Below are 24,642 nucleotides of genomic sequence, written 5' to 3'. Positions count from 1 at the left end.
TGTCTTGTTTTGATTTTACTGATACTCAGAAAAAATAATTTTATCTGATTTTTTAAAATTCAAATTGGGTCAAAGGGCTGCTGAAACGTAGAATTATAGTTTTCTTGAACTCATGTACATTTAAAATATATATATTTTTTTCCTAATTAAGGTAATAGTGACCATAATGTTTTATTCTCTTTAACAGAGAAAAATTTGAACTTTCAAAGTGTACTTTGTTTGGGAAACAGCTCAATAAATGAAGTGTATTATAAATTCATTGAACATTAAATACGTAACTTTTTGGTGCTTCACTTAGTTGACTTGAGCAGTATTTGAAAAAGCTATCAAGGACAACAAATAGGTTTAGTTATAATGCCCACCCTACTACTGGAAGGTTATTTTGAAAGAAATTACGAGGCTCAGGGGGGAAGGATTGCATGATTAATTAGTGATGTCTGCCATGGGCGTGACAATGAGAGTGTATAGCACACCAGTCTATTTGTTTTCCTTCCTCCTCTGCTTAATTTTTTGCTACCTTAATAGTTTACAGTAACTTTTTTTTACGTAGTCTTTGTAGAAGAATTTTTGCATAATTGATTCTATTGTTAGTAATTGTCTAATTCAGTTTTTTTTTCTTTCAATTCCTAGTTCTCAACTTGACTTGTGGAATTGGCTATAGGTTTTAAAGCTAGGTATGTCTGGTAAATGCAGAAAATCTAATCCTTTGGTCATATTTTTCCTTTTAATTTCTCTGAATCTTTTTTCTGGTTCTTTTTCCTACAGTATTCCTTTTCCTATTAATGTAAAGTTTTCAATTTAAACACCACACCTAATTGGTATTCAGAATGGTCACTAAATTGTTGAAGGATTTTTTTTTTAATAGAACAAACTGTACAGCTAGATTGTAAACTTCTCAAGGTCCCTGGCCTTGACAGTATCTTGGAGTTTTCTTCTTTGCTACCCTAGTTCAGGGCCACACATCATGTGAGCACTCTTAGTAATAGTGGACAAAGAACACTGGTGTGTTTGTTTGTTTGTTTAGTATTGCAGGAATTTAAAAATATGGGGAAAGTGCCATTTTAATGTAAAATTGTGAGTAAATAAAAATTTGTAAGTTGCTAAATGTAAATTCCTCAAGGGACTGTGCTGTTTAAAATACTTAACTTCATAATAAGGAGTTGTTATCTGGGGTTTTGGGTGAATTTCCTGTAAATTGAGGGGAGCTATAGATGGCGTTTAACAGAGTACCTTAAGTAGCATGCATAGTTTTATAGCATAGGCATATTTGCAGTTTTGGAAAGAAAGACTTAAAGATGTTCTTCAAAAAGAGCCCTAAAACCACAATTATAAATGACCTGCTTTGTAAGTTTAGCATGTAACCTCTATTGGAGTTTGATTTTTGGGATACCTTTATGATTTAATAGAGGGCTATAAAAAGTACTCCTATATCTGTCTTGTGGAGTATTGAAGAATTAAACCTTAAGTTTTCTGCTAAAAGTTGTTGTTAATGGTTCACAAATTTGGTCAATTGATTAGTTTGTGAGGAACTACAATTTATACAATACTAATGAGGAATTATTTTTAGGTGACATAAGAATTGTAGATCGTATACTACTTAGGGTCTCAATCTGAGTACAAAGGAAATGTAAAATTTATTACATGGTAGGCTTGTCTTGGACTTTTACAAGGGTTTACTGTAAGTAGTGCTATTTATATAGCAAGCGCTCAATGCCTGAATGAATCAAGTGCCACCAAGGCCTCTTGGAATGGTTTCAGCAGTAGCCTTGGTTGTTGGTCAGAACTGAGGATTGTATTACAGTGTGTGTGTATGGGTGGCCCATACTGTGGCTTACCTTTGATGACCTGGATTTTGTAAATAATGGTTTCAGTATATGGACAGCTATTGAAATGGTTGTGGGCCTTTCGATGGTAAACCTTAACTGTGATGATAAGCTTGATTAAAATCTAAAAATCAGTGTTCACTTTGAAATTTATTATGTTTATAAAACTGCCCAATTCTAACTGCTTTCCAGTTGAAACCACTCAGAAGTATGTGTTTTCAAAAGTAACCTTGTAAGGCACACAGTAGACAGAGCTTACCTTGTATTTGGAGTCGGAAAGACCGGGGTTTGAATTAGCACTCACCACTTCTGTGACTTGTTTAGTTATTTAACCTCTTTAAAGTAGAGAAATGGGGAAAATACTTAAAGGATGTCTGAAGGGTTAAGTAAGACATTATGAAAATACCTAACAAGTGTTTGGCATTTAAAAGGGAGGCTTTCAGGCAGTGTTGTTTCAAGGGAATGTAAACATTGGCACTACTTAGGTATTGTGCGCTTCACAGTACCTCTATCCTTTCATCCTCCACACTATCTTTTGAGACAAGTAGTGTTTTATACATATTTTACTGAAGCAGAATTTGAGACTTAAAGATGTTATGTGAGGGGGGAGGGTATAGCTCAGTGATAGAGTGCATGCCTAACATGCAGGAGGTCCTGGGTTCAATTCACAGTACCTCCAATTAAAAATAAATAAATCTAGTTACCTCCTCCCTAGAAAAAGATGTTATGTGAATTTGGCCAACATTAAACAGCTAAGGAGTAACTGAACTCAGAGTCAAACTTAATTTGTCCTAATCCAGGCATGTGTTTTTTTCTGCCATGCCTTGTTTCCCTGATAACATTAGAAAGGATGTCATTCTCCACTCCTGAGATTGGGAGGGTGGCATCAGTATTTAAAAATCTAGTCAGTTCCGTAATGAACTTTTAAATTTAAGGTAACTCGTTTGTTTTATATCAAATTAATAAAGATAGGCATAGTGCAGGGCAGAGTCCACAACTTGTGTTTTAGAAGAAATAGGTTGCTTAGGTGCAAGGATGGGTTTATGTTAGACAGGAGTGCCTAATCACTGTTTTCCTTTGTAGTTTAAAATGACTTGGCTGTAAACAACTCCTGACTTGAGTTGTTTTTTACAGAAGGGGCAAGGAGTTCTATGAAGTTTGTTTACTTATCACCCCTCCCAATTATGACTTTACTAATTTTCCTGGAAAATTAAATTTAGGTATAAAGCTCTGGAGCACTGCTGAAACACCAACTACAGTCCCAACTTAAGGTGATTGAGCTTTTTGATGATGTGAAAGTGATCCGCCTTCAGCAGGAGCCATACTTGAACTTTTGATCTTTTCCAGGGTACCATACTCTCTTGTGATGCTGGGCAGCAAGCCACAGCTCCCAGTCAGCCACGCGATCATGATTCTGTGCCCATACAACCCTTCCATTTTCATTTTCAGTACAGTATTCAATTACATGAGATACTCATCACACTTTATTATAAAACAGACTTTGTGTTAGATGATTTTTGCCCAACTGTAGGCTAATGTGAGTGTTTTGAGCACATTTAAGGTAGGCTAGGCTAAGCTATAATGTTCAGTGGTTAGATGTATTAAATGCAGTTCTGACTTAGAATATTTTCAACTTACTATGAGTTTATCTTGGGCAATAACCCCAGTGTAAGTCAAGGAAGATCTCTATATGCATTAGAGAAATGACAGTCTTTTTTTTTTTCAGTGGAGGTACTGGAGATTGAACCCAGGATGTTGTGCATGTTAAGCACATGCTCTACCACTGAGCAGTTACCCTCCCATCAAAATGACAGTCTTTTATGAGCTCTAGGATGCTGACCTTTGCACCGGTCAGCCACAGCCCATGGTTAGGTATGAATAGTAGAAGCAGGCTTGAAAGGGACATAATGTACTGAATTGTCATGGAGAGAGCTTTCTGTCTGAATATTTCCATAAACATAGTGCAAACTGCTCTTTTACTGTAAAACACAGTTAAGGAATAATGAAGCTGAGTGAATTTTGTGAAATTATTGAAAGTTATGATGAAAGACTTGAAAGCTAGAGGCTGTTAAAATAATGACTTAGAAATCAATCATTTTCTTCAGTCCTGTGCCCCAGTAAACTTTTGGTCATTTTTCATATCACTGAAGAAAAAGATAGGTGTTGGAAAAGAGTTGAAATACATGCTTCTGGGTTAGTGTGTCTGTATGACAAAAACATGGAAGCTGGTGGCAGGATGGCAGCCTTTCTGATAAATAATTTATATGGTAGTTTCTCTGCTTGCTGTTTAAATATCACATGATGCCAGGCCCACCAGATATTTCACAGACATGTTAACTCCTTGCTAAAAGAAGGCCAAAACTTGAACAAATACTTCAGTAATGTGAGTACAAGGGTGTGGGTGTGGGGGTGTGGGGGTGTGGGGGTGTGTGTGTACGTGTTGAAGGAAGAAGGCAAGTGGGAGGTTTGGTTTGTCAATAACAGTTATGGTTGAATTAGCAATCTTTACTCCCAGCATCTTCACATGTAACTTTAGTTTCACTGTTCTCCATTGCTGCTTTATTTGGCCTTTCATTGACTGTAGAATATTGTTGGAAGTGAGACTGGAAAGCACGAGGTGGCCTTCCTTTGATGGTTAGATGTACGTGTGCTTCTTTTCTTGTAATGGAAAGTTTCCCATGGCTCTTTTTACCCATTAATAGGCCATGATCTGCTCCCTCTAAATCTACCTGGTTTCTTTAGTTGTTACAGGAGAAAAATTAAGTGGTAAGAGACATAGGCAGTGAAGTCTAAACAATAGTTCTTGGTGCTATTTGTTTTTTGGTAAAAGTGGTGAAGTTCATTTGGCTTTTCGAGTTGTAGGGGGGACTGTTAATGCATACCAAGGAGCCTTAACACAGTATCTAAGTCATTAAAACTGCATAGGGCAGAGAAGGACTCATTTTAAAAAACTGGAAATTTTTGTGAGTTGTTTTCTTAAGTGTGGGGAATTGCCTTTATGCTTGTCCTTGCATTTTAAATTTTATATAGTTATAATTGCATATGATAGATTTTTCAGACTGTAGTGAAGGTTTTGTATAATAGGCTCAAATAAAAATAGGCCTTATAGGCTAGACATTTTGTAGAGAATGATACTAAGGATAAATGAAATTTCTTTAATGATTTAGGGTTTGATTGTAACTAACTTTTAAGGTTTGAGGGTGATGGTTTGGAGCTTTATTTATTCAACAAGTTTGTTTATTCAACAAATACTAGTTCTAGTAATACAGGCACAGGGGGAATACAGTAATAAATAAGAATGGTCATTTTCTTCAGGAAAAAAATTTAATTAAAATTGGTTACCAAGTCATCCTGCTGATTAGAATTAGTTGAGGCAGGGTACTTTTTAAGAAATGTCTCACTACACTATCTTAATTAGTGCTTAGTGGAAAGAAAATTTACTGGACATGGCTCAGGATAATGTGTGTTTTTGTCCTAATTCTGATACTAGTTGCTTGACCTTAATTGTTACTTACCCTTTTGGTGCCTTAATTTCATGTTTGTAAAATGAGATTATAATGTTCTTTCCATAAGGATTCACAGTAGCTCACAGGCACAAGGTAGCAATGGTTGGGACCTGAGCCACTCGTTTTATGTGCTTGTATCCAGGTTTGGGTCTCTCTGAAGTAAGGTGACTGTTCTAGACATAGCACTTCTAATGTTGCTAGAGTTTTATTTATGCTTTGAAAAAGCTCTAATTCATTTATGAGTACATGAGGGCATTGAAGCAGGCAGGAGTAGCATTTCTGCCTGTTTTTTTTTGTTTGTTTTTTTGGTATTTACTGGTTATCACTTTGTTCATTACCTGTACTTGAGGGTTTTTGTGTGTATGCCTTTTCTCTATGGACTTTATTGTTCAAACTGCTTCCCTCTCAGTTTTTGATAACTTGCTGAAGTTACACTTACAAAACCACTATTTAATTGCTAAAATTCTTTCTGAAAGCCTTTCTTCCCCTTCACCTTCCTATCTAGGTGAGTTTCTGTACTATTTATTGACCCTAATGGGGTCATAACTGTAGTCACTGATATGTAGAGACTTATGTGAGGGTCCAGTTTTCTTGTTTTTAAGTGTGTAGATGATTTTTTACTTTATTTTATTTAAAAAAAATATTTCCCCTGAGCAGAGGCATTGTGGTTTGAACCCAGGACCTCGTGCGCTCCAAGCACATCTCTACCCCTGAGCTACACCCTACACCCAAGGCTCTAGTTTGGAATGATAAATGTCTGACGGTTATTAAATGCTTCCTGTGGATCAAGCAGTCTTGGGAGGTCTTTAAATATATTAACTTAGTTACCATGTAGATAGGAGTATAGAAGGAAGGGTTCAAGTGAGTTTGAGTCCTGGCTCCTCCACTTAATAGCTTCGTGAATTTGGGCTCACCTAATTCTCTCAGTGCTATAGCTTCCTCATCTGTAAAGGCAGGAGAATACTACTACTGCCTTATAAAGTGATTTAAAAGTAGTTTTTATGTAGACTACTTAGAGTAGTGCCATTTATCAGTAGACACTTGATAAATGTTAACACTTCTTAAATTTTTTTATTGTAAGGTACTGGGGATTGAACCTGAGACCTCACACATGCTAAGCATGTGCTCTACCACTGAGCTATACCCACCGCCCTACACTTAACCAATATTAATCTTCATATTAACCTAAGAGGTAAAGATTTTACAATAGAGGAAACAGGTTCAGGAAGATTAGATAAATTTGCCTAAGATAACATATCTATATAAGAGAACCAGATTCAAATCCATGCCTGATTTCAGCTGATTTTCTTAACGACTGGACTATCTTCATCCCTATAGGAAGGGAGTGAAGCTAACTGATAAATATAGCCGTTGTCAAATTGAAATACATAGTCAATGTCTCATCACGGACAAAAATATTAGCAGTGTCTCACTGATCACTTTTTGGAAAACCTTCATTATGCACATACACTGTCAATGTTGTCTGTCATTGGAGAACATTGTAATCCCAAAGGAGGCGAATTGTATGTCTGATACAGAAAACTGTGTTGTGTGCATGATACATTAAACTAATGTGAGACAGAATGCATATCTTTTTTATATAGACTTATAAAATTTTTCTGTAACCACAGGAAAAATAAATGTGATACTGATGCTTATTTTGTAAGTTCTGTTCTTTATTGAGCTTGCTAAGGGTGATTGGTTTAGATGGTGTGATAATTTTCCTTAAGATTTCACAGATATGTATTACTTCAAAGAAATTTTATTTTCTCCCCAAAACGTTTTCTAGTACTTCCCCCTACAGTAGAAATAATAAGACCTGAAATCTGCCTCCTTTCTCCCTCTATTTATTCCCATTTCAAAAACTTTGTTCATAACTTTGAATTGTTAATATTGTACTCCCTTCCCCTCATAACTATACTAAATAATAATCTTATTTTTCTGGCTAGGCAGGGGAAGAGGGCAGTTAAGGATGTGAACTCTATTTTTAGCTGGAAATCCTACCTCCTCTTTTTCTCTTTTTATATTAGGTGATGTGAATTTGGGTATTGTGGTTGCTAAATGAAAATGAAAAGATTATGACAAGTAGGGTTAAAGAAGTGGAGGATTAAAAGAGAAAGAGACGAGAATTAACTTTAGCAATATTTGAACTTGAAAAAGGTTCATCTTTTTACCAAAAGAAAATTATATGCCAGCTCACAGTGAAGCCTGTCTAGATGGCTTGCTTTTGTAAACAGTGTTAAAAGGTCTCTGGGTCCCTGGAGGGCTTTGGAGTTGGCCCTTCAGCAGGTTTTACTATACACTTTGCGTCTTTCGAGACCTAAAACTTCAAATAAAGACTATTTTTATTGAGGTATAATTGTTTTTCAGAGTTGTTAGTTTCAGGTGTACATCATGGATACTCAATATTTTTATAGATTATACTCCATTTAAGATTATTATAAAGTACTGGCTATATTTCCTGTGCTGTACAGTATATCCTTGTAGCTTATTTATTTTATACAGAGTAGTTTTTACCTTTTAACTTCCTAGCCCTGTCTTGCCCCTCCCCCTTCCCTCTCTCAACTGTTAACTACTGGTTTGTTCTCTGTATCTGTGAGCCTGTTTCTTTTTTTGTTATGTTCATTGATTTGTTTTATTTTTTAGACTCCATGGTGTTTTTCTCTGAGTTGTTTCGCTAAGCATAATACCCTTCAGGTCCATCCATGTTGTTGCCAATGTCAAAAATTCGGTTTTGTATGTTTGAGTAGTATTCCACTGTATATATTTCATCATATTTTCAGTCTTCCTAGACTCAAAAGACTGATATCATTCCCATAAGAAAAAAATAATCGACTAGTAGTTATGAGTCAGACATAAAGGGCAGTGGTTAAGAGATTAAGTTAGGCTGTGAAAGATTCACACCTTCTACCTTTCACCAGCTACCTAATTTTAGGCAATTTATTGAGCCTGTGCCTCTGGTTCTTTTTCTATAAAGTAGCATAATAGTTACACGTACATCACTGTGTTGTAAGTACCTGTTGATCTCTGAATGCGTACTGATTCAGAGATGTTAAATAAGAATTTTAGAACTGAAATACTATGAAATCATTCATGCATTAGTTATTTCCTTTCCCATGTTGTTCCTATACGCACTTCAGCTTAATCGCTCACTATTTCACCCTTGGACTGATTTTAGCTCTCCTTCAATGTCTTCCTTGCAGTGTAGCCTTTGTATACCTTGCTCCCAAATTATTTTAAAACATTATTTTGCAGATCTTCATACCCACCTTTCCAGCTTTTAACATACACACACCAAACTGAACTCTTCCATTGTTTACTGTCATCCTGCAGACAGAGCCCAAATTCCTGGCGATTAGATTCATTCACATTTTGCCAGTCTTACCTTTTTCTCTTCCCAGCATGAACCTTTCATTATTCCAGCCAAGCTTTTACCGATTATTCACTGAACTCACCATACACCATGCTCCATTGTATAGGATCCTCCCTACCCCCCCCCCCCGTAGTCCTTTTTTTGTCTAAGTTCCACCCTCTTTCTAGGGCCAGGTAAGGTGCCCCTCCTAAAGAAAGTTGTTTCTGAGCACTGTCAGAAACCAGAGGAATTTCTTTCAGAAATTCACAGATCAGAGAGAACTTAACGTTACATACGGTTCATATCATCCATAACTGCTGCCCTGGTTTTTCTCTTTATGGGTCCCTCCTGCCCTTTAAAATGCATTGTAAGGCCCAGGAGACAAAGATAGGTTTTGTTGTTAAGGTTTTCTAATGCCTCAATTTCCCAGTGCTTCTGTACGCAGTCAGTGCTCAGTGGGTGTTTTTTGTTTGTTTGTTTGTTTTTTTTTTTTATTTTATTTTATTTTTTACATTTTTATTGATTCATAATCATTTTACAGTGTTGTGTCAAATTCCAGTGTTCAGTACAATTTTTCAGTCATACATGGACATATACACACTCATTGTCACATTTTTTTCTCTGTGATTTATCATAACATTTTGTGTATATTTCCCTGTGCTATATACAGTGTATCAGTGGGTGTTTTTTGATATGTTACAAAGCTGGTTTCTATACATGACATGGATGCATGTTTCTAACATTTTAATTAAAGGTTTTCACCTAGGAGTAAAACAAAATCAAATTTACCTCTCATCTATGAAGTAAAAAATTTGAAAGCCAATTTTTAAGATGTCAAATGGGTCATTTCTGTCAGTAGCCCTTACATTTTCTAAAATTGGATTTCAGCATTAACAGTTGTTAGCAAATAATCAGTGGTTAATATAGAAATAACAAAAATGATTCAACAGTTTTACGAAACAAGAACTGAGTTGAGCATTGAGCAGCCCGCTTTGTGAATGGAAGATAACCTGTGGTATTGGGCCTTACTTGTCGGTGGGGGAAACATCATCTAGACCTAAGGGAAGTTCCTGGGGCCATGGATCCAGTTTTATTGCTGTAATAGGCTTCTCCCATCTGAGCACCTCAATGCTAGTCTTGAGTCACCCTTTTTCACACACATAATTGTTTGCATGTCTTAATCATTTAATGATGGATATGTTTGTAGATTAACGTAAGTTGCTTCTTACATCTTAATTGGGGAAAAAAAACGAGGCACTGTTGAGTTTGATACGTTAGAGTAGGAAGAAAGTTATGAAACTGCACATGAGAGTTTAGCTTCTAAATTTTGTATCTAGGACTTCAAAAATTATTCTAAGATCTTCAAAGATAGTGGTAGCCCTGTAATCCTAAAGTCAGAGAGAGGACTCTAGAACTGTCTCTGATTGGCAAGGTACAGGATGGGGACTAAATTATTAAGCCCAGGAGATTCCTTCTCTCTCTCTTCTCCTTATAAGTGGTCACTGGATAAGAAGCCAAGTTGAATAGGATTAGGTAAAGGAGTAAGTGGCACAGGGTTGTTGTACACTTTCTCTGTGCAGGGGTCATAGGGAGTCTTGAAAGAAAAAAATTTTTTAAGCTGTTGTCACTGGCATCTTTAAGAACCTGAGTTTAAGTTGTGGGTTCTTGCCCTAGAGAACTTTTGCAGTAAGCAGAGCTTTGTTTCAAATATCAGATTTGAAACAAATATCAGATAACTGAGACTAGGTTAAGAGCCTAGTTTTTATCAGGTCTAGATCAGGGGAGGCAAAAAAAGGTGACCTTTAGCGAAGCTAGAAAGAAGGGAAAGGGAGAAGTGTTCTATTTATTAGGCTAATGTATTTAATTAATGCTTTATATAATTCTGCTTAATTTCTTATACATGAATCAGTAGAGCAAAATAACTTTCTCAAATTGCACGAGAGATATGTCAGATTTTTGTTTTGTTTTTTTTTTATTGAATTATAGTCAGTTTACAATGTTGTGTCAATTTCCAGTGTAGAGCACAATTTTTCAGTCATATGTGAATATACATATATTCATTTTCACATTCTTTTTCACCATGAGCTACCACAAGATCTTGTATATATTTCCCTGTGCTATACAGTATAAACTTGTTTATCTATTCTTTCTTTCTTTCTCTCTCTCTCTCTCTCTCTCTCTCTCTCTCTCTCTCTCTCTCTCTCTCTCTCTCTGTGTCTCTCTCTGTCTCTGTCAGTATCTACATATTTTGAACTGCCAGTCTGTCCCTTCCCACCCCTCTCCCCTCTGGCAACCACAAGTTAGTATTTTATGTCTATGAGTTTGTTTCAGATTTTGAAACAAATACAACTCTTTACTTTCTAGCCCCCTTTTCTACCTGTCTTCTTTTCCTCTGCATCTGCAGTGAGCACCTATATTACGTTGGTTGCTCTTGAGCCCTTCTGAAATCATCCTTTGGAGGCATGTTGTATTCTCACTCAGATCTATCTACATTCTGACTCAGTTTGTGTCCATCAGTGAATCTTCTTAAATTTAGCAAACCCGCATTTCTCCATTTAATATCTTTATTTCCTTCTTTCTTTCTTTTTTTCCCCCATTTTAAATTCGGTCCTTCCCTGTACATCCCAAACACCCTTAATCCTAAGTCAGCTAACTCTGTGTCCAATTTCTTTCTACTCTTTTTTTTTTTGTATATGTATTTATAGCACCTTTTATGTTTCACAGTTCATAACCTGCAAATATCCACAGTCGAGTTTATTTATTACCTGGATTTAGTCAGCTTTGGTTAGCAAAATTGAAAATTAAATATGTTATTATAGCAAGTTAGTGATTATATTTTACAGTTGTATTCTTCTATCATGGATTATAGGAAATGGTTTAGACTAAAAAGTCTAATGCTTAGTAAGTCGCATCTTTGAAGTTTTAAAGTACATTTCCTTTAAGATTATTTTCGGATACTTAGATTAAAATGGATTGCCAGTTGAAGCTCTAATTGGTTTTACAGTAATCTAATGTTGGAAAAACATGAAACTTTATAGCAAAGAAGACAAATTAATAAATTAGCAGTGTTAGGTGAGATGCCTTGGGCTTCTCTGCAAGAGTATTAAGTTTAGTTGGTGCATAATAGCTTTGTAAAGGACTGCTCTATTTGTGGATCAAAGGCATGTGGGAAATAATATATAAATATGTTAATACTTGAATAGAAAACTGATTTTCTCTTTTGAGGTTGCATTTATCTGTGTAGAGTGCTATTGTGATTTTATTAATAAGCATATAGTGACTTGATGTTTTTGTGTTGGTAGAAAATAGTATCTAAACTGGTGCATTACATTTACTTTAGTGTCTCTAAAAAACAGCTCAGAAAAGCCTAGTATCTGAGGATTGTCTTATTGCTGAATCCTGGCATTTGATTGCTTGTCAATGGCTATGGGGAATTTATTATTTAGAGATTTTGCTACCATGTTGGGTTTTTTCTCATTCTTTCAGTAGGTTTGCAATTCCTAGGACTTGATAGAAAATCACTATCTCAATGAAAGCGTTCCATTTTCAAGTGGAATGAAAGATAAAGGCCTTCTTTGAATGTACATTATCTTGCAAGGAGAGAATTATTGCCTTTATTAAAACTATAAAAGTAGTTTATATTGCATTGTGAACAATACCATTGTTTTATTGCTATTATACAGTAACCCCCTCCCCCCTGGTCCTTCCTTATTCTGGTTATTTTATTTCTGATTTGCTGCAGTTTTGGTGCTAAGCCATGGCGGAAGTGAGCACCTTTGCCACTTTTAGAACTGATTTCTGAGACTTGAGAAGAGTCCTGTGATAAAGAAGTTGATTATGTACACAGCTGCTTTCATAATCCTTTTTTTTTCAATTGTAGCTTAAAATAGATGATTCAACACATGATTTAGTTATACATGAAATAATAGGTGAGCAAAGGAAGAGAAGCATGTGTCATTTTCATACTTCTCATACTTCATTTTTAGGAAAGTGTATCTGTAGTTTTGGATATTGTGGCAAAGAGGAAAATTTAATTTTCCTTTTTTGGTGTGTAAGCCAGAATACCTTTGGGATGGGAAAGTGAAGAGAAATGTACAAAGACATAGGACATATATATTCTTCGCCTTTTTAACAGCTCAAATGGTAGCATACTATATACTCTGTTATATCTGTCTTGCTTTTTTTCCTCTCAACAAGCTGTATTTATTCTAATAGCTAAATAATGCTGCATTGAATGGATTTGTTTTGACACATAGGTTTTTCCTGACCTCTTGCTATTGAAACAGCACTCCTTTCCACACATGCATTTGTATCTATAGGACAAATTCTATAAGAGAAGTTGCTGGGTGGAAGAGAAATACGTGTTTTGTTTAAATTGCTTTCTGTAGAGGATGTATCAGTTTACATTTTTTGAAACAAATGGAGGAGGTTGTAATTTGTTTCTATATCCTTTTAAGTAGGAGTGTATTTTAAAACTTTTTGATCTGTGAAGTTTTAGTGATTTGTTTTGCAGTATAAGTGAGTCTTCATTTGTTCAGGAGTCATTTCTATGAACTCATTCATTCCATTATTTACCTATTTTTTGTTCGTGGTTTTTGACCTTGGAAATTGTCTATATTGCAAGTTTTTTTCCCTTTGTCATTTATTTCTTGATTTAATTTTTTATGTCTGTAGCCAGTTTAAAATTTTTGCTGCAAAATTTATTAGTCCTTTTTTTGATAGTTTAGAAATTTTGAGTTATGCTGTAAAAGTCCCCTATGTTGAGATTATTTAAAGCAAAAAACAAAAAGACCCTCATTTCTTCAACTTTTATGATTTTGTTTGGATTTAAATTGTTGATCCTACTGGAATTTATTTTGGTGTAAGGAATAACGTAGGGAGTCCAACTGTTTTTTCTCTGATGAAATGACAGTTACCACCAACATTTCTTGAATGATTCATGCTTATGATTCATGCAGTAAACTTTCATATATCTGAAATACTTCATTGTACTTGATGCTTATATCAAATATTTATACTACCTAGTAGGCTGTTGCCCCTCTCCACAACTACTCTTTATAAATTTTTTGTTTTTGCTATTTTTGTCATTTTATTTTTTCATGAGAATTTAAAATTTTGTCTTTTCTTATGCCATGAAAATGTCAAAAGGTTGTTGTATTACCATGTGAAATGTGTAGGTTAGTGAGAATTGATATTTTTATTTTTATTTTTCCATTTATATAGTCTTTTGGTGCCTTAACATTTTATTTACATGGCTCCTAATAGATTTAAGTTTATTCCTAGGTATTTCTGTTTTGTTGTAAATAGAATCCTTGCTGGTTGTTCTGTATTTACTATGAAAGGGCTGTTGGTTTCTGCATGTATATTCTAACAGCTTATTGAATTCTAGTTCTATTGTGATTTTTCAGTTTATTCTAAATTGCCAGTTTTTAAATTAATAGAATTTTGTCAAAAGAACTGAAATATCTAATGATCATTGCAGTATTTTCTTTATAATGGTGAAAGGCCAAAATACAATTTAAAAAAAAACAAGTAAACAAATCTTCAGAATGAAGAGAGTTAATTTGATGATTTTAATGGCCACCACTGCTTTTAAACATCCAACTTCATTGAATGGCCCATGTCCAGAGATAAGATTCTGACCAGTGCTGGAGATAAGGCCAGGCTGACTCTGTCACTTTGTACCTGTCTTCTAAAGATGATCATTCTGTGTTGTTTTCAGTAATAACTTTTTTTTCTTAAAACAGCTAAAAATGCTTTAATAGGGAACAGAACCACAAGAAATGGGACTTTTGGCTTAATTTTAGTCTGAATAGTACTAATTGAGCTATTATAAAATAATAGATGTGTAGTGAGAGAGTGAGAGGGGAAAGCGATTTTAGAGCCAAGGAAAAAAGTTACATACCATAATTCTACAGATTTTAATTTGAAAGTTTGAAAATTGACCATATCTTGTATAACTTACAGACTTTTGCCTCACAGTATAGTTAATATGGCTATACAATGTATCTGTTGAAGCAGTACCTCTCAAACTTGGCTGTGCGTATTCATTATGCACTCAGATTCTGATTCTGTAGGTCTGGAGTGGGCCCTGAGGTTCTGTATTTCTAACATTTGCTGAGACCATACTTCAAGTAACCAGATACACAAATGAGCATCACTTTGATATGGTTATTTAGGTAAGTTGAACTTTGTGAACTGAAAATTAAACTGGTCACATTGATCTAATGCATCTTTCTTTCTGCTCCATAGATGGTTTCACTCCTCATTAGAATGTGCTGCAGTTACAGAACCAATGTGATACCCTGCTCACTAGGGCATACCCTCTACTTCAGGGGGCATGATGGAAATTGCCACCCCCTTCCTCCCATCCAGATTGCTTATCTGTGATGCTTTTATTCATGTGATTTCTCAAGATTGAGTTGCTCTCCTTCACCTGTCTAGCACTTCCCATCCTTTTAAGACCCAGCTCAAATCCTAGCTTTAGAACATCTTTTTCAAGTGCTTTAGCCCACTCTGAACCAACTTTTCTCTAAACTTTTACAGTCAGTATTTTACTTATATGTCTGTTGGTTTGTTTCCCTAGTTAGATTGTAGACTTAAAGGTAGTATCTATCTTGGACATTTTGCATTCCCTACATGACCTCTCTTCATGGATATCTAAAACGCAGTTTGGATGCAGTGTCTCTGAATCCGTGATCTTTGCTTCTAAAAACCTGTTTCTATTCTTGTGTTCTTTGTATCAATGAATACCAAAAACTTTAGGGTAAAGGGAAAAATCCAGTCGTTCACCAAGTCCTGTTGATTTTATCTCCAAAGCATTTCTTGAATGTGTGCTTTTCTCTTCCTCCAGTCGAAGCTTACCACCAACTTGTCATGGACTGACACAGGAGACTATGAACTGATATATGCATCCACTCTGGTGCCCCTTCCAATCGGTTCTCAGACATTGTAGTATAAGTTAGGGCCACCACGTCTGTTAGTGTCTCTAGAATTGTCTTTCATTATGTTCCTATGCTGTCTCTACTCCAGTTTGTTAACGTTATTTTATGGTAGCTAGGGACATGCCATTCTTTCTGACCCAATCTTCCCTTTACACCTTGCCTAGTTTATCCCTTTTTATCCTTCAGAGTACAGGTCAAGATTCTCTTCCTTGGGAGACTGTATTCCTCCCTGGAACCAGTGAGGTCTTTGAAGGAAAAACGAAACAAAAAACCTTTAATGGCATCTCTTTGCTTTTAGCATAAAGTAAGATTCCACTTGGTCTGGACTTCTGTCCACATCTGTAAATAATTCATGTGTTATCAGTTGTTAATATGACTGATGTCTGAATTGATTCTTTTTTGTTCAAGTTGACCTCTATTAAAAACAAAAAACAAACAAAACCAACCTACCAAAAAATACTTGTTAACAAAGCAGAAAGACATTGGTCTGATCCCCTTAAAACAATAGGGCTTAGCAGGGATGAAAATCAGTGTTAATTGGTTACTGTGAATTTATTTTTAATCATTTTTGGTTATATTTTAAAAACAGTGAAATACAAAACTGTGTCTTTAAATAGGTTTGTATCTTCACTTTAAAAATTAATAACTATCTTATCACTTTCAGGTTTACAGAGAAATTGAGCAGAAAATACAGAGTTCCCATTTACTCTTTCTCTCTTGTCCAGAGTCTCCCCTGTTGTTAACATCTTGTATTGGTGTGGTACATTTGGTACAGTTGATAATCCAGTGTTGATATATTATGATCATTTAGAGTCCATAGGCTACACTAGAATTCACTCTTTGTGTTGTACAGTTTTCTAGATTTTAACAAATGGATGTCATGTATCCACCATTACAGTATCATGCATAACAATTTCACTGCTTTAGAAATCCCCTATATTCCATATATTCATTAGAGTGTGACACCTCTCTCCAGTCGCTGGCAACCACTGATTTTTATTAGTGTCCATATTTTGCCTTTTCCAAAATGTCATAGTTGGAACCATAGAGTACATAGTTTTTTCAGATTGGTTTCGCTTCTCATTTTTCTTAATTGCTAAATAGTCCTTTCTATGAATGTACCATAGTTTGTTTATCCATTTACCTATTGAAGGACATCTTGGTTGCTTTCAGGTTTTGGCAGTTATGAATAAAGCTCCTATAATACTCATGTGCAGGTTTTTGTTTGGACATAAGGTTTTCAACTCATTTGAGTAAATATGAAAAAGTGTGATTTCTAGATTATATGTTAAGAATATATTTAGTTTTATAAGAAAGATACACGTTACTAATACAAATCAAAAGAAAGTTGGAGTAGCTATATTAATTTCAGACAAAGCAGACTTTTGAGCAAGGAAATGTATCAGGCATAAAGAGGAGCATTACATAATAAAAAGGTTAATTCTCTAAAGAGATGTCTAATAATCCTTAATATGTATGTGCCTTACAACAGTGTGTCAGAATACATTTCCACCAGCAGCAGTGGGAGTTCTGGTGGTTGCACATCCTCATGAGTATTTGGTGTTGTGTGTAGTGGTAGCTCATCATTTTAATTGCAGTTCCCAAATTACGGTAGGATGTTGAGCATCTCCTTCTATACTTACTTGCTATCTGTATATCTTTTTCTGAGAGGTCTTTTCCAGGTTTTTTTTTTTTTGCCCATTTTAAAATTGTGTTTTCTTACTGAGTTTTAGGAATTTGTGTATTTTGCAAAATAGTGCTTTATAAAAACTGTTTTGCAAGTGTTTTCTCCTACTCTTGTCTTTTCATTCTCTTGATATAGTATCCTTTATAGATCAGAGGTTATTAATTTTAACAAAGTCCACTTTACCAAAAGCACAATTATGTAGATTTTCTTCTATATTTTTATCTAATAGTTTTATAGCTTTGTATCTTACATTTAGATCTATGATCCATTTTGAGTTAATTTTTGTGAAAGGTTTAAGGTCTCTGTAGATTTCCCTTCCTCTCTCCCTCCCTCCCTCCTTTCCTCCCTCCCTCCTTTCCTCCCTCCCTTTCTCCCTTCGTTCCTTCTCCATTTGTTCCAGCACCATATGTTGAAAAGTGATTTCTGCATTGAATTGCCTTTGCTCTTTTGTCAAAAGATTCCTTGACTATTTGTGTGGGTTTATTTTTGGACTCTATTCCATTAATCTGTTCTTTTATCCAATACCACACTGTCTTGATTACTGTAGCTTTATAGTAACTAATGAAATTGAACGGAGAGTGTCATTCTTCTGACTTTGTTCTTCAATATTGTGTTGGCTATTCTGGGTCTTTTGCCTTTCCATACAAATTTTAGAATCTGTTTGTTGATATCCACAAAATAACTTGCTCAGATTTTAAACGGCATTGCATTGATTCTATAGATCAAGGTGGGAAGAACTGACATCTTGACAGTAGTGAGTTTTCCACTCCATGTATCTCCATTTAATTTAGGTCTTTGGTTTCTTTCATCACAGTTGTGTACTTTTCCTTTAGATCCTGTGCATAATTAGATTTATACCTATGTATTTCAGTTTTTGAATACTTGTATGCAGAACTGTAGATTGGGAAGGAGGGTAGTCTGTAAAGTTATATTCTGATTTTTGACTAGGCAGGGCCCCTAACCCCATATTATAGTTGTTCAAAGGTCAGTTGTAATATGTACAACAATATGATAAAGCAAGAAGTTGGGAGGGAAGATATTAGTGGAAACTTTATTTTTTATTATTTATTTTGTTTTTTTCCTTCTTTAAGCATTTTTAAATTTATTTTAATTTTTAATTTTTTTGGACGGTGAGGTAATTAGGTTTGTTTATTTTAATGGAGGTTCTGGGGATCAAACCCAGGACCTCATGTATGCTAAGTATGTGCTCTACCACTGAGCTGTACCCTCCCCAAGTAGTGGAAACTTTATGTCTGAGAAAGAATAGCAGAATTTTCTGTGTTTGAGGAGATGAAAGTATCACAAGTCAGTGGACACCAAGAAGTACATAAAATAGTGCTTTGCTACATGGTTCATTGAGAGGTTCTTTGAAATTTATTATAAGTTTCCATGGATAGCCTTTTCTCTCTAACCTACCCTGAACAACTAGGTCATGGTTTCTCACCATCTCCTCACCTCATATTCCTGAGAAATCATGGGATCCATTGTTTCGCTGTATTACTTTTATTCTTTACTTTTTAAAATTTAATAATTTTCATAACATTTATCAAAGTTTGTAATTTTTTTAAAACTTTATTTAGTTTGTTTATTTACTACATGGTAAACTCCATGAAGAAGGGAAGCATATTTTTGTATGCCCAGTGCCTAACGTGTATTAAAATGCTCAGTCTATGTTTGTTGAGAAATGAATGATATCTATATATAAACATACACACATGAGTACCAAGGAATGTCAAGTAAGAAAGTTATAAACATCAATTATAGTCAGTCTTAAACTCCTCGGTATGTTGAGTTTTCACCTAGATTTTTGAAGACATAAGTCAAATGTTCCAAACTTGGAGGGGGAAAGGAATGGCAAGAAGGTTTGGGGAAATTACTAATAAATAAAATAAATTACTAATAAATAAATTACTAATAAAATAATAAAGGCAAGAGTTGATAACTACTTTGTAGATTAGAAGTGAAAATTTTTTTATATAAATATGGAGAAAGCTACTAGATGCTGGGGAAAAATTTTTAGAGTTAAGGAAAGGCAGATAGTACTGAGTTCCAGAAAGTTACACAGAACCCGGAATAGTATGGTAATAGTAGTAGTTAGAAAAGGATATTCCAGACAGTGGTCTTGTAGTAAAAGATCTAAGGCATGGAGATGAGTGATGAAAGCAATTGGTGCTTCTCATTCTGTCTTAATTCTGTGTTTCAGGTTTCCAAGGTCCTCAGATGCTAGGCAGTTAGCAAGTATTTATAGGCTATTACAATTGGATTTCTTTGTAGTGAAACTTTCTTGTTCCACAGCTCTTGGATAAGCACAAGAATACAGAGAGCATGGTAGAGCTTCTGGACTTGTATCAGATGGAGGATGAAGCCTACAGCAGTCTTGCAGAAGCCACAACCGAACTCTATCAGTATTTACTACAGCCATTCCGAGACATGCGAGAACTTGCCATGCTACGGAGACAGCAGATCAAGGTATTTGTTTAAAATCTAAATAGTAACCTTCCTGTTTAACAGTTCTCAGGATGGCTATGCATTTTAATTAGTAAAGGAGCTTTTGAAAAATAAAGATATATGGTCCATTGTCCCTAAAGACTCTAGTTTGGTATGTGGAGCCTGAACACCTCATTTTAAAAGCATCTGAAAAGGTGACTCTGCTGAGTAGGGAGGGTTGAGAACAACCTAGAAAAAAAGTTTGTAAATATGTTGAGATCCCCTAGTGTCCCCTTTTCCTGTACTCCCCCCCGCCCACTCCTGTCTCTCTTTTAATGTTTTGGGTACGGTCTAATCTTAGACTTCTTTAGCAGGAGTTTTGGGAACATTTGTTTTGGGAAGACCTTGTTTTGAAAGTTACAAGGCTTTAATGGTAGAGCTTTAAAATTTTCATGACATTTAATTTTCATGTGTAAAGTATATATTACAATTTTTGAGGTGAGTGTTAAAGGGTTTGATTTTATAGCTGACCTCTCAAATCAGTGTTGCTAGGTTTAATTCACATGGAAACATTGCTGAACTAGGATATTTAAAAAAACTTTTTTTTGCATAATGGGTTAGGTTGGATCATTAGTAATTATTCTGAGAACTTTATACTTGGCGGCAAGGATGAGTAGTGTATTTGAAAAATTATGACATGGTAAAGCATGTCTGTGTGTCTTTTTCCCCTTTACTAATGAATCAAGATACAGAGCAACACAGACTGTCACATAATTGACATACTCTCCTTTATTGATAATTTTGAAAAATACTGATTTGTTAAGTCAATTTTATAATATTGGCATTTTGGTTTAAATGGTAACTAGTAACTAAGAATTTTTAAACACTGTAGTTTCCTCCAGTTTTTAAAAATGAAGTATATATGTTTGTCCATTGAAAACTTGACTGGAAGGCCAGGGATGAACTGGATGACATGGAGGCCCCATCTACTTCTAGGCTGTACTGTTTAGCAGACATAATCTATACAGTTCAGCATTGTGTGCATTTTTGCTTTCATATTAATTAACATCTTGATTTGTATTGAGCATTTGAACCTCATTGTCAGGCTGTATTAGCCACTAGCATCACTTATTACTCCATTTTTCCCTGGGAAGTTAAGTATAGGGGAGGGGGAAAAGACAGCATGTTTTTTAAATAACATTTTCAATGGTAAAAATGGTATTTTACTGCTTTGCCCCTCAAGTGCCCATCAACTATGATGATGAACTAGTAAGAGAGAATGAACAAGTTTGTGCCAAAAAATTCTACAACTTAGATGAAATGGTCACATTCCTTAGAAATACAAATTGTCGAAATAGATTCAAGGAAAAAAATAGAAAAATGTTGATAGCTACATATTAACAAAGTTGAATTCATAATTTAAAACCTTCTCACAGAGAAAACTACAAGGCCATATGAAGGATAACAGGAAGATTTAAAGGAGGAAACACTTTGCAACTCCCTTTTGAGGCTAGCATTATTCAAATCAAAGACATTACAGGAAAAAAGAAAACTACTGATAAATATCCCTCATGAATGTAGATGCAATAATCCTTAACATAATACTGAAAAAATAGGATTCAGTAGTATACTGTGATGAGGGTTTATCTCAGAAAGGGAAGGTTTGTTTAACATTACAAAAACCGATCAATGTAAACTCACTGTATTATCAATAAAGGAAAAGATCAGTATATATCTGTGGGTCCAGTAATGCATTTGATGAAAAGTTCAGCCCCATCCATGATAAAACCTCAGTAAACTAGGAAGAGCGGGGAACTTCCTTGACCTGATAAAGTGTGTATATGGAAAGCCTGTCTAACATCATACATGATGGTGAACGACTGAATTCTTCCCCTACTAAGATTGGTAACAAGGCAAGATTGTCTGTTCTCAACACTTTTTAATTCAGTGTTTCTCTGGAGTTTGTAGCCAGTCCAATAAGACAAGAAAAAATGCATATATAAATTAGAAAAAACAAACTGAAGCTTTCTGTATTTGTAGATCACATGAGCACACGTGTTTAAAAAAAGAATCTAAAAAAGCTAGTGGGAATAATCCAAGTTTAGCTACAAGGTCAGTATTAAAAAGTAGTTGTGTTTTCTGTCTTCTATAAATGAAAATCAAAATTTTAAAGAATGCCATTAACATTTGCATCAACATGAAATGTTTAGGGATACATTTTACAAAATATATATAAGTCCTGTATACTGAAAAATTGGAAAACTTCGCTGAGAGAAATTAAAACATACCTAAATAAATGGAGAAACAGACTGTTAATAGATTAGAAGATTTAATGTTCAGATGTCAGTTCTCATTTGATCTGTAGATTCAAATTAAAGTCCAGTAGGATTTGTGTGTTTTTGTTTTTGTTTTTAAACTGACCAGCTGACTGTAAAATAGCTAGAGAAAGCCAGGTGATGTGGTAATAGTATAGGATAGATATGTAAATGAATGACCCAGAAATAGATCTGATTATATAGTCAGTTAGCTTTCCACATAGGTGACAAGGCAGTTCAGTGGGGGAAAAGAAGTCTTTACAACAAATGGTACTGCAAAAAAAATTTTTTTAATAGGATGCAGAATACTTGAGCCATAAACCTAAAAAAATTTGATAAATTGGGCCTTGCTAAAATGAATACTTTTGCTCTTTGAAATATTAAGAAAATGAGAAGGCAAGCCACAGACTGAAAGAAAGTAACTTGTAATACATTTGAAAAAGGAACTGTACAACTCAGTAAGATAAAACCTCAAAATTTAAAAAAAATGAGCTAAATATTTAGAAAGAGAAAAAAAATTGATAAGTACATGCAGAGATGCTCAACATAGTCATCTGGGAAATGCAAATTGATAACATAATGAGATACTGTCACATACCCATTAGAGTGAGCCCTCACAAGGGCTAGTGAGGTTGTAGAGTAACTGGAAATCTCACATACATTCCTTACAGGATTTTAAAGTGGTACAGCCATTTTGGGAAACAGTTTTGCAGTTTCTTCAAAAGTTAAACATACACAGTTGACCTTTGAACAGCCTGAGGCGTTGGTTCCAGGACCCACTATAGATACCCAAATCCTCAGATGCTTGAGTCCCAAAGAGGCTTTCCAAATCCATGGTTCCACATCCATGGATTGAGCCAACAGTGGATCGTGCAGCATTGTAGTATTTATAGAAAAAAAATCTGCCTGTGAGTGGACCCCTGCAGTTCAAACCCAAGTTGTTCAAGGGTCAACTTTACAACCTCACAACTCAGCTCTTTGACCCCTCATTCTTTACACAAGAGAAGCAAAAACATCTATTCACAAAAAAGACTTATATACCAGTATTTGCTCCAGCATTATTCACGGTAACCCCAAATTGGAACAACCCAAATAACTTCAACAAGTGAATGGATAAACTAAACACGGTATTTCCGTATAATAGAATAATATTCAACAATGCAAAGGAATTAACTATTGATAGACACAACAACAGACACATCTCAAAGTCAAGCTAAGCTGAAGAAGCCACATGCAGGAGAGTATATACTGTGTGAGGAGGTGGATGGCAAAGGAGGACGAGGAATGTTTTGGAGGTGACAAATTTTTTGTATCTTGGTTGTAGTGGTGGGTTTTTTGGACATATACAGCTTTCAGAAATCATCAAATCTAGCACTTCAGATAGATTCACTTGATTATATATGTAAATTAAACCCTAATAAATAGCTTACAAAACTTTGCCCTGAGTAAAAAATTCCAGAGTGTAAACTGTGTGCCTCCATTTACATGAAATTCTAGAAATGATTGTTTTAAACAGTTGTTGCCTGGGGTAGGACTGGGGAGATTGGTTCAGAGGAAACAGGTGTAACAGAATCTTTTGGGGGGAGATTGATATGCTCCAAATCTTGATTATAGTGGCTGTTAACATGGGTATATAAATTTGTCAAAATTTGTTCTTAAACAGGTACATTGTATTGTATGTAAATTATGACTCAGATGTTCTTTTTTTAAAGAAAAATAAATAAGAAGTATGTATAAGTTTATGTAGAGACAAGCAAAGTGAGGTGATCAACATTGCCTGAAGATATATGGAAAAAGGGATTATTGAGTTTCACCATTGAAGAATTAAGAATTCAGTAGGAAGTGAGTATGTATGTCTGTGTTAGAGATTGGATTTATTCCAGATATATATATTAAAAAAAGGAATAGTATAGTGAACAGGCATAACAGTTGGGCTTTTAGTCACAGTTAATTATTTAAACATCACTGAATCATCAACGCAGCATCATCATGGAGGCCAATAACCAGCATGGCTGGAATTGAAAGACATGTTACTTGACTGTAAAGCCTGCTGTTGGTTTAGTATGGCTTGGATCTGAGGATTTGTAGGAGATGAGGGGAAATGATGGTCAGGGACTAGAATGCTGTATCATTCTATGGAATCTGACTTTTATTCTTTAGACTCTTAAAAAAGAATTTAATTTCCAGTGGTTTCATTTAACCTAGATACTAAAGTATAATAGGAAAGAAGTTAACCTGGCATCTCAAGTGTGTAACATTTTATAATAACAATGCTCAGTACATTTATTACATATTTTATATTAAATATTTCTTAATATAGCCTCATTATCTTTGACACAACATTGTAAAATGATTATAAATCAATAAAAAATAGCCTCATTATCTTTATACAAATGGAATAAAGATTTTTTATTAACCCTCTGCCTCATGTATAAGCATTAAGTAGCTCCTCCATAACCAGCATTATTTTAGGCCTAGAGGTCTTCCTGAAATTTGCATCCCTTTAGGGAGCTCCCAGGCTCTAAGTCTAATATGCTGATTCTTAAAAATGTGACCCCCAGATGAGTAGCATCGGTATTGCCTAGAAC

The 24,642-nt window shown here is 34.9% G+C and overlaps 1 protein-coding gene across 3 annotated transcripts in view; it reads left to right on the top strand.

Annotated features, from left to right (window-relative positions):
* The window catches only part of JMY (junction mediating and regulatory protein, p53 cofactor), a 61,843-nt gene that overhangs the window by 3,076 nt on the left and 34,125 nt on the right, over positions 1-24,642 (top strand). For 2 of the 3 annotated variants that reach the window (XM_015244810.3, XM_072958457.1), the window contains exon 2: positions 19,608-19,781. The exons of the other annotated variant lie outside the window; for it this stretch is intronic. In XM_015244810.3, the coding sequence (XP_015100296.2) occupies positions 19,608-19,781 (174 nt within the window). The remainder of the gene's footprint in view (positions 1-19,607; positions 19,782-24,642) is intronic. 3 annotated transcript variants of the gene reach the window in all.

This window comes from Vicugna pacos, chromosome 3 (assembly GCF_048564905.1).
Source record: "Vicugna pacos chromosome 3, VicPac4, whole genome shotgun sequence".
Lineage (NCBI taxonomy): Eukaryota > Metazoa > Chordata > Mammalia > Artiodactyla > Camelidae > Vicugna > Vicugna pacos.
This window is presented reverse-complemented; position numbering and strand designations above follow the sequence as displayed.